This window comes from Brachionichthys hirsutus, chromosome 16, assembly GCF_040956055.1.
Source record: "Brachionichthys hirsutus isolate HB-005 chromosome 16, CSIRO-AGI_Bhir_v1, whole genome shotgun sequence".
NCBI lineage: Eukaryota > Metazoa > Chordata > Actinopteri > Lophiiformes > Brachionichthyidae > Brachionichthys > Brachionichthys hirsutus.
The window spans coordinates 9,770,878-9,786,883 of record NC_090912.1 but is presented as its reverse complement, the minus strand read 5'-3'; the positions used below and the strand labels follow the sequence as shown (position 1 = coordinate 9,786,883).

The following is a 16,006-nucleotide window of genomic DNA, read 5'->3' as shown; positions in this document are numbered from 1 at the left end:
CTTTTTTGTCTCATCACTGATACAAAATAATGCGATTTGCTTTTAACAATGAGTACATTTGTCAACACCTGACTTTTATTGAGTTTACATCCTAAAAAAACATTGTTAAATACATGAATAAAAGCTTATATATTCTTAAAAAAAAAAAAAAGCATAGACATTGAGTAATAACATTGCTTTAAATTGTCCAGTGACTAATGACACTTTTGTCTCAAGACAAAGTAAAGTCTTCTTTTGATCCTCTTAAAGTAAAAAAAGAGATCTGGATCAGGAATAAGCCCTTTAAATGAAACACAGATATTTCTAAAGCATGTAAAAGTTGTTTCTTCTTGCTCCCCATCTGAATCTTCCTGTGATAGCTCATGTTATTAATACAACCCTTCTGTCATTCCCAGCCCACAGATTGGGAAGCCCTGATGATATCACAGTTTGACGTACTCCACAATATATAGCAGAAAATATAATAAAAAATGAATACTTGTATGGGAAATAAAAAAATTCATATGAGCGCTTCCTTTTTGTGCCACACAATCACATAAATGTTCCCCTCAAAAATACAAATCAACAATGCATAGTACGTACTACACTTAGAGTAAACAGTTTAGGTACAAGATGTGATTCCCGAGGCTCAAAAGCAAACAAGCATGGAAATGTTGCTAAATAGTTTAACTTGCCTTTCTTTTAAATCTGCAATGAATGTATTTTGAAGAGAATATCAGGTCTGAGACGAGTTCTGCTTTTAAGATGGCAACAGAGAATAATTAAGAGTCACTGTTAGAGAGATGAGATGAAGAGAAACGACAGAATGATTAATGGCTGAAAACCTTCCTACACAGCCGACCGTAGTCATGAATCTATTTGGCTCGATTGTTCTCTGAAACATTTGATGCAATGCAAAATGCATGCTTAAAAATACAGTGAGTTTCTGTAGACTTGGAAATGAAATTGATCTAATGGTGCAGGGCTCGTGTGAAAGTCGTGCGACTTAAGTTCTAGGCCATTTTGTAATTTTATTTTGGTGATTATTGTCAGAAAAGGAACCCCAAAAAGGAACCCCTAGTACTTAAGATGTAACTGTTAGAACAAATCCCAAATGTGTTGTTTAAAAAAAATAAAATTTGGCACTATCGTTTCTAAAAAAAACATTAGTCAAACATGATTAAATGTTGAGTTTCTTTCAAAATCAATCAACCATTGGGCCCACAGTGGGCGTGATAAAGGAAGGCACTTATTGCTGGTTGAAAGATTGAAGTGTTCCATCAGGTGACGGGGCAAACTAAGATGGTGAGCGTGATCAATATGTTACCTGCTATGAATCAGCATGTTAGCCACTGTCAGCATCCAGACATTAACATTCAGATTGAAAATTCCATCTGTTGTACATAAATGTTATTTACAAGTCATAATCATGAAACTATAAAAACACCAATATGAATAAGATAATGCAAAACAAATAGAACATACACCTTTTTACACAGCTGCCATGCAAACGCTGAGGTCTACAGTATGTCAGTATGAGAGAGCGATCAATTCAGCACAGAAGTCGAATGTCATCAGCCCTCCTAACTGGAATTGTGGGCAATCATCCATTTCAATGTATTCACACACAAATGAATATGGAAGCACAATATTGGTGAATTTTAACAAAATTCTGATCAGGATAGAACACAGATCACAATGTAGGCCTTGGCAGTGAACATCTATTGATTGGTATAGGTTAGTATTCGGTGCAAACTCCAGCTGATTTTTGTGTGTCAACACTTTGTCCTGTACAGAGTAGGGATGGTTTAGGTAAAGTAGAATCAAGTACACGCCTCTTCCTGAGTTCTTTACCTTCCCTTTGGTATCAGTTAGCGCTCCTTCCTGGGTATAACATTTTGTAACAGTTAGAGCGAAGCCATCTTTGGGTTATTATCCAAAGAGGTGGCCTGCTGGAAGGCTCAGCCCATGTGGTTCCTGTCCAGTTCCCTCTCAGTCATCATGGACAGGGTGCCGTTCTAACTGGAGAGGTCTTCTATGCGCAGGGATCTCGTTCTCGTACTCATTGGCGTAGATAACGACCTTTCCACAATTTCCAGGGGTGTCATCTACTCTGCTCATCGGGCTGTAATCCATGGAGACCCCGGAGTCTGCCACCGCCATGTAGATGTAACTGGGGCCTTTTGGCATCCAGGTCTGGTTGGGGTATTCAAAGCTGGACTGTGAGGAAAGGCGACCTGACCCAGAGCTCTGCTGAGTAGACCCGAGATCAGAGTGAGATTCACGCAACACCTGCTGTCTGGAGGCAAAAAACACCTCAAGAGGGAACGTCTCCTCACAAATATCATCCAGGTGTTCCTCTTGTCTGCGGCTATTGGCAGCAAGGGTGACATACGAATCTTGAGACTCTAGTAGAGAGGAGTGGGAACCTGGGACTGGATTCTCGCGGAGTGCTTGCAATCGGTCCATTAGCCAGTGATCATTTGGCGTGGCTCTCCACCTCTCTGTAAGTCCTGAGTCACCCCTCTCCAATGGCTCTCTCTCTTGCAGCCTTTTCATCTCATCTTTGTCTTCCTTTCTGCCTGTGGTCAAAGGTCTGGAGGTCTTGTGTGGCACAGGTGGTGAAGGCAGCACAGGGCAAAGGTGGAGTTCTGAAAGGACTTCTAGGGGAGAGAGGCCTTCTTCTGGGTTGAAGAAAGCTGGCGTCAAACAGTGTCTTCCGTTGGCCTGCGCCATCCACCCCTGCACAAAATCCCAACAAAGGATTATGAGCTCCAACAAAGGACACCCAAGTCTCCTTAAGGACAACTGGCATCATTTAACCAATGTATTAATTTATTATACCTGTTATACATCAGCACGCTAGCACACCACCGTGAGCAAGCACCGTGATGATGTTAGCATTGAGCGCAAAGCAGCCTTATGCTCATGCATAGAGTTACGAAGCTCCTAGAAAAGCTGGTTCGTTGTCGTACCTGAAAATCCCCGCCGTAAACACTAAACAGGTCTTTGAACTTGCTGTCAGGAGTTGGAATTGTCGGCCAAATCTTCTTAACGAGAAACCTGAAAAGAGAGATGCTCAGAATATAATTGTACGTTTGTCTTTTGTATTGATCAGTGCTCTTAGACTTAATTAATAATGTGGAGCCCTATTGAGCTTTGTCTTCACATTAGACCAGGGGTGTCAAACTCATTTTCTCCAAGGGCTACATTAGCATTATGTTTGCCCTCCAAAGGCCAAATGTAAACCGTAACACAGTAAAAAATGTAACTAAATGTAATGTCATTTAATGAAAAATAAATGTAACTACTCCTTAACATGCTGTTAAATAACTATTTCTTTTTTATTTAACTCTTTAGCCGCCACAGTAATTACAATAAAATATTCGGTTTCAATATCACTTTTTTAAAAGGTTGTAACTTAATAATTGTTAGAGATAAAGACATACTGTAAATGAGAGAAATCATAAGAATGAACCAAAGTTTGTGATGGGAATAAATTAACACATCTAATAATGTGGAAAAGTTCCATTCAAATGCAATCATCACGCAGGAACAAAGATAATCGATACAAAATCAAAGCAAAACCAAAAAGCCACCACCTTATCTTGTCATGGACATGCGCAAACCAAAAAAACAACCGAAGTGGGCAAGATAAAGAACATTCCCCGAGTCAATGCCGCGGAAAAGACGTCACTTTCAGGATCAGCACTGGACAGCTCCATATGTAGCCGGCTACATATGGAGCTGTCCAGTGCTGATCCTGAGCGCCATATGTCGCCGGGGTCAACATGTCAGCACTTGCTGGATAAAACAAAAAAGTTCAAATAACTTTCAATAGTCACCTCCAGCAGATTATTAATTTCCTGACTGCAGCGTGTTGCTATTGTTATTGTCATGTTGCTGAATTTTTGCGTTTGATCAGTTCACTACTTAAGTTACAAACATTGCATATTCAATTATATAGTTGTAAAAATATATGGATAGATTATTGCTGTTATTATAACATAAATCCTTTCAATTGATCAGGTTACGAAAACCACACTACTCCATCGATCAATAATCAAACTTATTCAAGTAAATAATATTAAATAATACATAAATAAAAATAGCATCCAACACAAGTTATGGCATTAACTTTGTTCAAAACTCTTTTGTCACAGTCCTCGAGGGCCACTGAAAATGACTTGGAGGGCCACATTTGGCCCCCGGGCCTTGAGTTTGACACATGTGCATTAGACTGACCTGCGATGAGACAGGAACGATGTGAACGCGAGCCCGATGAGGACTAAAATGATGATAAGTGTCAGGGACATGATGAGTATGTCAAATTCTGCAAGAGGCATGAAAGGAAGTTTACCGGATTGATACCTAATGATGTAGAGCATTTTGTACACACTATAACGATATGTTAGTGAATACTCACCTGCAGGGAGAGTTTCCATGGACACTTGGTCACTCCAGGCGCTCCAGTAGCCGTTGTAGCTAAGCCCATCTAGCTTCACACGAACTCGCACCTTATACGTTGTTCCTGGCTTTAGACCCCGCAGAATCGTCTGTGCGCTGGCTCGCACTACCTCCACCTGCCAAACAGTCCTCAGCTCATTGCCGGTCTGTAAACTCGCCGACCATTCATCAAACCTGCTGCCGGAGGCTTGGCCAACCGCCACCATTCCAGTTAACCATCATACCTGTGCCGGGTCGCTGTCCGCAGTGGCGTAGCTAACCTCGTACATCATGCTGTCATCCATGTACCTTAGAGAAGGAGGCACCCAGCTGACGTTCAGCTGGCCTTGCTGGCCTGTGCTGCTCACCGTAACATTAGCTGGAGGGTCCAGAAGAACTGCGAAGCAGATAAGCAGCATGTTCTGGAAGATTTTGAAGTGAACAACTCGGAAATTGCTGTAGTGACTTTATGTGCCCTGACATCTAGGCATAGGCGAGCTAGGCGATTGCCTTTGAATGCGTCATCTCCGTGTGCAGCGTCGAAGCTGGAATAGTTTCCCTCTCCAGACGATGGTAGAACGCCATTATACCGTGGCTTATCTGTCTTTACAGATATTCTCTACTTCTGTCTGTTCAGTGATGTGCGTACATGCCATAAGAACACAGCATAATAAATCGAGCTTTATTTGTGCCACGCAGTGCACACGCAGTAAATCTGGTGGTAGCTGATGGGCAAAAAGCTCTGCAGATGCCAGTGGTTACTTTGGCTACCTGCAGAAGCTTTTCACACTATTTTCTGCCTCCACTCAGAGATGGTCCATCTTAAAAACACATGTCCACACAACACTGAAATCCTGGTCAGATACTAGGTGGGAAAGTCGGATCAACAGTGTACAGGCTGTGAGATACCAGGCTGCAAAATTCAGAGATGCACTTTTGGAAGTGAGAGACCACACCACAGATCCGGTGATAAAAATTGAGGCACAGTCTTTAGCTGAAGAGGTTGCATCATACCGTTTCTCTGTCTGTACTGTGATATGGGATGACATCCTGACAGAAATTCAGCATGTCAACAAGTTATTGCAGTCTGAGACAATGCAGATGGATGTTGCAGTTGATCTCCTGAAGAAAACTGAAGCCTCTCTTACCAGCTACAGAGACACTGGATTTGCTTCTGCACAAGCATCTGCCAAAGAAATGTGTGAGGAGATGAATGTTGAAGCTGTTCTTAAGCAGAAGAGACTAAGAGACAGTTCTCCTATGAGGCTCCTGAGGAGGAACTGACTGATGCACTGAGGAAAATGGAGATTTCCTTTTTCAATATGGTGGTAGATGTCTGCATTGTGTCACTAAGGGAAAGATCACAGACAATGGGTGAAGTCGAGAAAAAGTTCAGTGTGCTTGTCAACTTCCCCCAGCTGCCCAAGGAAGAGCTGGAAAAGCCGTGTGAGAGACTGAGCAGTGCCCTGAGCTGGAATGGGCAGTCCGACCTGGATGAACAGGAACTGGCACTGGAGTTGCAATCATTCCCAGATTTGCCAAAACCCAAAATGACCACCTTGGAACTTCTCAGTTTCATACAGGAGAAGAAACTGAAGGAGATTTATCCTAACATGTGGCTGGCCGTGAGAATTGCTCTCACTATTCCAGTGACAGTTGCTGCTGCAGAGAGGAGCTTCTGCAAACTAAAGCTTATAAAAACTTACCTGAGATCCACGATGTCACAAGAGCGCCTCAATGGACTTGCTTTAATAAGCATAAATCATGAGCTTTCAAGACAGGTATCATTTGATGATACCATCAATGCCTTTGCCGCAAGGAAGTCCAGACGTATAAAAGTTTAAATGTAAGCTATCATGGAAAAATTATTTGCTATGTATCTGTTTTGCATTGTTTGTGTGGAAGCTGTCAGGACTTTTAATTTCCTCTTAATCTGAACAGTAACCCTGTTTTATTTCTGTTTATTTTTTTTATTTTTTTATTATTATTATTTAATTATTATTTGTATTGTATAGCGTGTGCTAGTTGTTTTGAAGAATAATTAAACTTTTAAGGTCTGTCATGTGGCTGTTGTTATGAATGTTTTATATATATATAATGTTTGCCATTGTGAGGGGGGGGGGGGGGGGGGCGCAAAATCATAATCTCACCTAGGGCACCAAAATGGCTAGGGCCGGTCCTGCTGACACCACATGCTTGCTTTAAAAATGTTTAAAGATTTTGGGGGTGTTTTTTTGCATCAACAGCATCGTGAATCAGAAAGAGCAAAATCAAGGCAAGGGAGGAGGGCAATGATGCAGCAAAGCCTGAACTTGAATCAGCAGAGCCACAGCTGGGGGGGGGGGGGGGGGGCATGTGGTCTCACATGTGATCTAGCCCGGTGCCAGTCGCATGCCTGTTGGCGTGCTCAAGTGTGTTTGTGTATTAGTCTTATTTTACATCTCAACAAAGCTGGAAAGACAAGCCTGACAAATCCTAACACTGAAGCCCAAGATAGCGCTCCTTTTAGCTCCTTTAAGCTTAGTTTTGACTCTCCAACAATTCCTGAGGTAAATATCTATCTTTTTTAGCTGCTTCATTTTTCTTTTACACCCCCCTGCCAAAAATAAACAAAACAATACAAAACAATGCTGATGTGTGCTCGGACAGTTCTCTCTCTCTACACGCTGCCACTTTCACATACAAGATCGAACTGTCAGTGCAAGTATGAATTAGACATTGGATATTCAGGAGTTCCTCGAGCCGTACTCTTTGGTGGACTTTGGTGGACTTACAGACGAGCTCTATGAGAAGACTGCGATTGTGGATCAGCGTTCCATCCCGTTGAACTTTTATGTCCATTTCAACAAACATCTGGGTTCGGTTCAGGTGGCAAGAAAACAGCCTCTTCCCTTTCGCTGCCGGGAGGACGCTCAGAGGGCATCTGCTGCTGTTTCCATATCTGGACAGAAAGACGGAAACAGTAATGATTCAGAGAGGGGATTGTTTTTTTGTGGAATACAGATTCTTGTTGTGGACCAAAGCTGAAACTGAATTTCTATCCTATTTTTTGCAAGATAAAAAAATAGGAATATTAAATTCCAGCTTTAAGCAACTTTATATTGACTTTCCGTGACTCGAGCTGATCGTGACTCACTGATAAGTGTATGTGAAGGAGTAGCGATCCACGGGGCCGGCCTTCTCCTCATCTTCCTCCCAGAAGCACATGAAGTCTTTCTTGTCTTCAGCAAAACACTTGGGGTTTTCTGGCTCTTGTTTCAGCATCAGAGACACTGAGAGGGTGAGGTTAAAGGACCAAAAAGAAAAAACTTTGAGGAGCTTTTGGATTGTGCTTAAATTAAATATAAATAATAAACAACATTTGGAAAAAGAATTGTTGACCGATATTTCCTCCAAACTTTATTCTGATTTGCTGACTAAAGTTAAGTGTCGCTCTCTTACCCTTTTCTTTGAAGTCTCGCGCGCCCTGGACGATGAAAGCCGCCGCCATCGCGCCGAATATGACGGAAAGTGCCAACAGCCGGCTCAGGTTATAACAGGTCATCCTTTTGTCCTCTCCGTGAACAGAAAGACGTTCGCCTTCTGTTGTCTGCGGGCATAACTGGAGAACAACCTGCTGCTGCGCTGATCGGGGGAGACTTGCGTGTGTTTTTTTTATTTAGATGCCATGGATAGCGCAACGCGGTTACGCGCCTGCTTCTGACTGATAAGGGGTTGTAGAGCCGAGCTGTTTACTTTCTCCCAAGTTTGTGAGGGAGAAAAGGGCACCCGTAGAAAACACACTGATGGACGGGAATCAAGCGCTCGTCGATCTTTTACGACTTACTGCTGCGGTTTATTGTGTGCGTCAAAGCGGATGGATGGAATAGATGAAGAATACAGTTTATATTTTAAAGGTCCAATATGATGAAAAACTCACTTTTCCCACGTTTCTACACTATTTTGGTGAGTTTGGGTCCTTATCAACCCAAAAACAGCAAAATAAACCATCCAGTCAATCCTGAGTTCTGTAATCAAGTACAGAAATGCTCCTGGGAGAAATCTCTCGTACTGTGACGTCACATTGTTAGAACGTGCAAAAGATGTGCGTGCACATGCATGCGCAATGATTGCGTGTATGCAATGAACTTAGTTTCGTTTTCAGAGGCTTTTCTGACAGATCTGTTTGAGACAGAGAAGAGTAACGCTGTCCTGCAGCATCTCTTTGCTACTTTGACCAAAGACTGGCACAGATATTTCATATAAGTGTTTTGGAACTGCGTTAACTTGTGGAAAAAGAGTATAATATGGGACCTTTAAATCCTGAACACCTGTCACGTGGGGACAGCCAAGAGCTGAAGCTATCTCCTCTCTGGGTAGGAGATGAGGTGCAGCTCGCTCCCCTCAGGCCACTCTAATCCCTGCATGCGCCAAACTAACGGAGTCCACACACACCTAAGAAGCAGACCCTTATGGGTTCTTATCTACTTACTCCACTCATCAGTGCTGCAGAAGCTCTTGTTTCTTCACCCATGATAAGCCTGGGGGGGGGCGTAGCGGCCTATCCCCGTCAGTTGAAATGCAATCAAGAGCTTTACTTCATATAAGGGGATGAGAGGGAAGCCGGGACTGATGCAATGAAAAGCTGTGTTTCGCTCATACGATGACATCCAGCTCCACTTCAGCTAGTTTAGTAAAAATGAACCCGAGCTTAACTTAAGCTTACATAGACAGTAATTAGTATGGAGGACCAAAACTTCCACAATTAAAAAGAAATATAAATGGGGAAAACAATTATTAATATATACATACATAAATAAATAAAAAGCTTTATGTATATAAATACAAAAATATAACACAAGATTTAAAAAATATGGAAAAAAATGTGAAAATAAATATATAAATGTAATTAAAAATCAATATTTATTTATAAATATTAAATACAATCTCAAGGGATCTCCGTTCATTATCGGATATTGCTGATAGTTTACTGAGTGCCTGAATTTACAGGGACTTTTGTGAACTAAATATTCAAGTCGCAAATTCTGGTGAGGGTGGGCAACATGCAAACCGTGGAGATTAACTTGTTGTTGTTGTTGTTGATCAACCAATAGGCGAACAGTCCAACCAAGACACACTTAAGACCCGCCCCTTCATTTGAACAAACATTGTTGCTGCATTTGTAGTCTGCAGCATGAAAAGAATTAATATAAGAACAGATAGCTTTTATTTATTGATATTTAATTATATATATATATATATATATATATATTCGGATTTATTTCCACATATGTTCTTCATTTTTTTATCTTGTTTTATATTTATATTAACTATTTTTTATTTATTTATTTATGTATATATATATATATATATATATATTCCATTTCCCCCCCCAATTTATATTTATTTTTAATTGTGGCAGTTTTGGCCCTCCCTAGTTTAGAGGCCTTGCTTGGGCAATGTAGGCGAGAAGTGGCAGGAAGAGGAGGATGAAGAAATCTGTGTTGTTGCAGAGGACGAAGGCAATGTGGTTTCTCTGCTTCGTCAGATAAAATGTGGAAGAAAAAAGCCCCGGCTTTGGTAAGGTCATAAATTCCTCTTTAAACGCTGCTGCCACCAGATTCACGACCCAGTGGCGCTGCACCACCTTGTGAATGATTTCAAACAGGAAGTGAAGGAACTCTGCCTTTTGTCATGAATATAATCTTTATTTTCATATCCACATTTCAACACATTCAATTTATTCAAATTCCTCCGACAGATTCAGAGCCTAAAATAAAGGGTTCAAATGGCCCAATCATCCCTCTTTTATAAAGCTACTAATCAGGATTACGAGACGTACAGACAAATCGAGCATTAACAGACAGGAAAGCGTACGTGTCAAGCAGCAGCTGTGGATACGACAGACTTCTCTGTATAAAAGAGTGGCAGACAGAAAGCACCAGATTGAATACCAGACGGTTCGGCTCAGCCAAGTAAGAAGTGCCGCACATTTAACATGTATTCAAGCAGCAGACATCACTTTAATCTACTTTAGTGAAACCATCTCAAACGTGCTCTGAAACGGTGGAATCAGTGCCAACCTGCAGAGTGTTTTACAAAACTGGAATAGAAACGTAGTGATAGAAGTAAATTCATGTTGAACCGATGCGTTAAAGCTCTCTGTAATTCCATCAGCAGCCAGCAGGCCGGGCTTTGGCATGACATCATAGGTGCAGAGGTCATGGTTGCTATTAACGGATGGTTGTATGTCGGATGGCACTGGAGTGGAGTAAAAATAAATAAAAATGTTGTTAAACATGCTTCTAATTTCAGCTTTACCATTCAGAAGAGGTTGACTGGAATAAAAGGCTGGGGGGGGGGGAATCAAACCTCTGAAGTAGGTTTCTCAAAATCCTGAAAGGCCATGTGTATCAAATATGATTCGTTTGGCAATAAAGGGTTAACCAGTGATGAATGATAGAGCCTCATTTTAAAGCCCTAACTGAGGACGTATTACAGTAACGGGAGAGACAGTGAGCCTCTCAGGCTCTGCACCAGCTCATTGATTTATTAACTGTGCCGACAGCAGTTAGCAAAGACTTGTTAGATCAGTGTTCTTCCCTTTCAACGTGCGCACGCACGCACGCACGCACACACACACACACACACCACACAAGTGATGCTGCAATAAACAGTCATTTAGAGAGAGGAGAGACAGCGCTGATGGAGATTTAGCTCAGCTGGCTGGACAGAAGAAGAGGCACAGAGAAGGAGTCGGTCTTTATGCACGACAGTGTGTGTGTGTGTGAGAGAGAGGTTCTGGAGGCAGACGGTTTAACAAGAACAGCCCCCCTGTTTCTCTGAAGGCGAGTCTTTAAGGCCTTGGCCCCGGTGGTTGGATATGAGGTTCATGTCTCCGTCCATGGTTTCATTCATCTTCTCGCAGATGACGTCCACGAGTCGCTCAAACACCTGCTTCACGTTGATGTTGTCTTTAGCGCTGGCCTCAAAGAACTGGAAACCTGGGGGGGACGGGGGGGTGGGGGGCGCTGGAGTGTTAGGGGAGCAGGCATCACACACGGGTGCATTAAATACGTCTACAGCTGGTCCTCACTTAATGACGCCTCGGAGTTACGATGGGCTTTCTGAAATGTAAAAGTGTGCGTTTAGGAATCGCTGCTACGACGAGCAGAATGTTCTGTCTGCGGAGTTGTGAGTGAGTAGCAGTATCAGTATTTAGGACCGCCCACCTCACTACAAGCTTCTATTTGGCTTCCCTGTTAAAGTTACGGATGAAAGTGGAGAAATCCAAAGTTGTGTGTCGACAGAAAATGTGTAGAAGTTAATGTTTTCTCACCAAAAACTTCAAGCTTGAATAGTTACATTTGTCATATTCAGGCTTTTGCTGCTAAGTGTTCAAAGTTTACAGTTTTAACTTGTTCATTTATTAGGATTTTTTAATTCATGACAATAGAATAGTTTTAAAAGCTCAGTCTAATTTATTTGAAATATCACCCAAATGGGTCGCTTTTATTTATTTATATAAATTCTATTGTTTTCATTTTTATTGTTTTTCATTGAAAGCATTTTATGTTATTGTTTTCTGCCGAAAATTAACCGAACCGAACCGACATTTGAGCGTACCGGTACACCCCTAGTATATACATGCAGTATACTGTATGTATATATATATATATATATACCAGGATCAATATGTATCACATGTACAGCATAAATGTATGAAAATATAAAAACAATTTAACCAAACTAAATGTCTGCCAAGTTTTCGGTTAACGGGGTTTCGTTTAGCGACGGTCTTTGGAACGTAGCTGTTGCTGAGTGGGGACCCCCTGCAGGAGGAACACTGTGTGGGTGAATCTGGCTCTACCTAGCTCCTCTGCCAGCCGCTGGCCTTCCTCTGTGGGTACCAGTCTGTCGTCCTCCAAGTCGCACTTATTACCGAGCAGGATCACCTGAGCATTGTCCCACGAGTAGGTCTTGATCTGTGTCGCCCTGTAGGAGAGACGTAAAGCGTCGCAGCATGGAGGGACTTAAAGGAAAGGGCGTGGCCTGTACATGCAGACAGAGCAGGCCAAACACAAAGCCGCATAATGAAGTGCACAGCGGCGCTGCTGCGTCTTCGGAGCGTCTCGGTTCATTGCAAATGAATCCAGTCTTGGTGTCTGTCGACCGGTTTAGAACTCACCAATCCTGAACTGCGTTGAAAGAGTCCTGATTAGTGATGTCATACATGAGCAGGAAGCCCATGGCGCCTCTGTAGTAGGCCGTGGTGATGGTGCGATAACGCTCCTGCCCTGCTGTGTCCTGCATTTACACAAAGAAGACAATATGTTCCATGCATTCATGACACAGACAAGAAACCCTCCAGTCTCCTCTGATCGTGTATGACCTGCAGCCACAGGGGGGGCGGTGCCATCTACCCCGTGGCGTGGAGGGAAGTGCAGCCATTTCTTTTAAATGATTCTTGTTTTAATTTGGTTGGTTAAGAAAGGGCGAAAACGCATGGAAACTGTAGATGAACCCTGGTTGGGTTGCATCCATTGTTTGAATAGTAACTTGCAGTAACAACGGTTTCATTAAATTACTTTTCTCTCAAAGTGACACTGATTGCATTAAACGCTGATGATTCCAACAATCTATTTAGTTTTCAAATTAAAGTTGTGTGTGGGTAAAGTAAAACTTTGTGGGTTGGTGTGCTGGGAAACCGAAAACCGAGGTAAGACCCGTCCTTCGTTTCTCTCCCTCCAAACCTCATGGCTTGATGATGCTATCAAAACGTCATTTGCTCCGCAAAAATGGGAAATGCCTTCATACTGGAGACCGAGGACCTGAGGGAGATGAACCGCCATGTTTAAAACATGCTTTAAACACGAGACACTGCGTTACCCAGCAGACCACTTTCCCTAGCCAAAGGCCTAAAAACAGGTAGAGTGAGCTACTTAGCGCTCTGCCAGAGTCCATCATTAGCATCAGAGGACTCTGTGCTTGTTTCTGTTCATGCAATGTTTTCCTCCCAGGGAGGAGGAAGAGGAGGAGGAGCAGCAGCCTAGGTTGTCCAGGTAACCTGAGGCCATTGATGGTTATGAATGTTCCTTTGCAGCGAGGACTGCTCCGGGTGGTCGGACCCAATGATGCTTCTCATTTTACAAAACGGGAGACAAAGAGCCGCCTGCTGCGCCACTCCTTCATTGGGAGGCAGCAGAGGAGAACCCATCGCTCACTGGCTCCGCCTCCGATGCCACAGTCACAGCCTGCTTTCCGTCACAGGCTATTTGGCTTCAATAAAGTGGCAAGTATTCCAGGTCCATCTTTATCTCAATGCAGGGATCAGCAAATATCAGCATCATGGCGGCGCTAACTGAATTGCCAGTCTCCAGGGTCGCCATAGCAAACGCCAGCCAGTAAACAAGGCCGCTTGCCTGCCGTGCGTGTGTGTGTCTGATGATGGGCGGGATTTAATTCAGGCTCAGATGTCACACGGACCCTGATCTCTGAACATGTGACACCCGTGTTTCTATGAAGGACATCCTCCCCCGGGCAAAACACACCCTAAGTTTAGAAGTGCTTAATCTGAGTGTACAAAAGGTGTATGTGTGTGTGTGTGCGTGTGTGTGCGTGTGTTCAAAGACAAAATCTAATTTCCATGACAGAAGAGGGAATGCAGATAATGTGTGTGCACATGGATGACGTGCTATCAGCCTGTTTCCATGGCACGCCGGGGAGGCGAGCAGCTGCCGGAGTGGGATCAGCTGGTGGATCTCCTGCAGACGGCGTTCAGCAGGAGCCCCGATCGCTCCGACAGTCGCAGAGTTGATTATTAACACAACTGTGAAGGAGGGCCTGCATGGAAACATGCCTGCCGGCCCCACACCCTCTAAGTACACACCAGTACAGTAGCGCTTCAATCCGACACCGTCGGATGCTGATCAGGAGCTTGTTCCTGCTCCTTGAGCCAAGGGATTATAAGGCCGCGTCGTCATTCAGCAGCTCTGTCAGTCGTGACCAGGAACACACAATGTCCACTGGCTGAAACTAATCCCCCCCCCCCACACACACACACAACACACACAACACGTACTCCACAGTTGCTGCTGTATCATTTGACAGACACACATTTGGGCAGCGTTTGTTTTGGTGGAGGCTGCTGATTCATCACGCTCACAGTTTGTGTATCAGTGGCTCACAAATTGTTGGTTCAAATGACTCACCTGTTTGAACAGTTTGTAATACAAATATATATTTATAGTGTCCATTAATAATATATGGAGAACAAATAGGAGAGGGAGCAGCTGTCCAATAAAGAGTGGTCTTCTTTTTGCCCCCCCCCCCCCCATGATTCATCTCAAGATCAAATTCTTCCAAATCGTCGTAAAGCGTTTTGAAGTCCTGACAAGACTCGAGTGAATGACTGTTTTCAGGAAGAAGCCGACTGGTGTACCTGAAAGAGGCCGGGGTCGACTCGGCATCCACCAGACTCAGGAATCCGAGGGACCGTTTTTAATATGCTGCAGGGTCGCTCAGAAAAGCCACAAATGGAACCCATGAAGCGTTTCATGGCTCTCTCAGAAATCATGACAGTATGTGCCAAACAAAAATAAAAACTGATTCAGCAAAGAGGAAAACTCATCATCATCATCATCACCATCATCATTGGAGACAGACACGAGCTGCAGTTATTCCAGATGTAATGAAACACAGAGCAGCTCCTGTTCTGAGGTCAATTGCGCTGACCTCCAGCAATGCCAACAGGCCAACTCTTTATCTGCAGCTGATCCATCTGCTTTATGCGTTGAGTAAACACCCGCCTGAACTCATCAGATAAAGGCAGGGGGGGGGTGAGAATGTTTACGAAACCACGAGGACGTCACGCTTTTTACGCTTGCACAAGGGCCAAACCGACAATTCCAGACGGACCTGGTCTTTCACAGAATCCTGGCGAGACTCCGATGCCACGACAAACCCTCCTCCCATGCCCATGGAATGTTGTGTTGTGTTGCATATACTCAACAAACTCACCCAGATCTGCAACTTGATCCGCTTGTCATTGCGGAAGACGGTCTTGACTTTGAAGTCGATGCCCACGGTGCTGACGAAGGCTGAGCTGAAGGAGTCGTCGGCGTAGCGGAACAGGAAGGAGGTTTTCCCCACGCTGCTGTTGCCAATGATCAGCAGCTTGAACATGTAGTCGAAGTTCTGGTCCGCCGCATCCTTCTGGGAGGGCTGCTGCTGCAGCCGCGAGTCGCTGGACGCCATCTGAAGATGATGGACGAGAAACTGGCGTCAGGTATGAAGAAGCTCTGCAGCGTTCGGTACCATGAAGACCCACGCTCAGGGACGCAATGTAGGATCACTTTCATTATTGTCCTCTTGGCTTTGCTTTGTCTCCGCCCTCAGGTGTCAGTCGGCACGCCGGCCGACTGGACAAAGACTTGGGTCAAATCCCAGTTCCCCTCTAAGCCCTACCGCTAAGTCCTGCATTACCATGTAGGGTAATGGGTTCCGTTTCTTCAGGCGTTGGAGGGGTAGTGCCCCCTCCCCCCCAGCCGACCATCCGACTAGAACGGAGGGATAGGGCAGTGGCTAAATCCCAGAATGCCTT

The 16,006-nt window shown here is 43.8% G+C and overlaps 2 protein-coding genes across 2 annotated transcripts; both read right to left on the bottom strand.

Moving 5' to 3' along the window:
* Positions 1-1,971: 1,971 nt before the first annotated feature.
* epor (erythropoietin receptor) lies at positions 1,972-7,969 on the bottom strand. Its single transcript, XM_068750126.1, has 8 exons — positions 7,867-7,969; positions 7,562-7,697; positions 7,200-7,366; positions 4,671-4,822; positions 4,406-4,562; positions 4,225-4,312; positions 2,955-3,042; positions 1,972-2,721 (listed from the first exon to the last, which is right to left on the bottom strand). Exons 1-8 carry the CDS (start codon positions 7,967-7,969, stop codon positions 1,972-1,974), a joined length of 1,641 nt encoding a protein of 546 aa, XP_068606227.1.
* Positions 7,970-10,098: 2,129 nt separating this feature from the next.
* Positions 10,099-15,660, bottom strand: rab3db (RAB3D, member RAS oncogene family, b). Its single transcript, XM_068750190.1, has 4 exons — positions 15,424-15,660; positions 12,593-12,711; positions 12,275-12,399; positions 10,099-11,408 (listed from the first exon to the last, which is right to left on the bottom strand). The coding sequence occupies exons 1-4, from the start codon at positions 15,658-15,660 to the stop codon at positions 11,221-11,223; spliced, it is 669 nt and encodes a 222-aa protein (XP_068606291.1). The 3' UTR covers positions 10,099-11,220.
* Between the last annotated feature and the right edge of the window lie 346 nt (positions 15,661-16,006).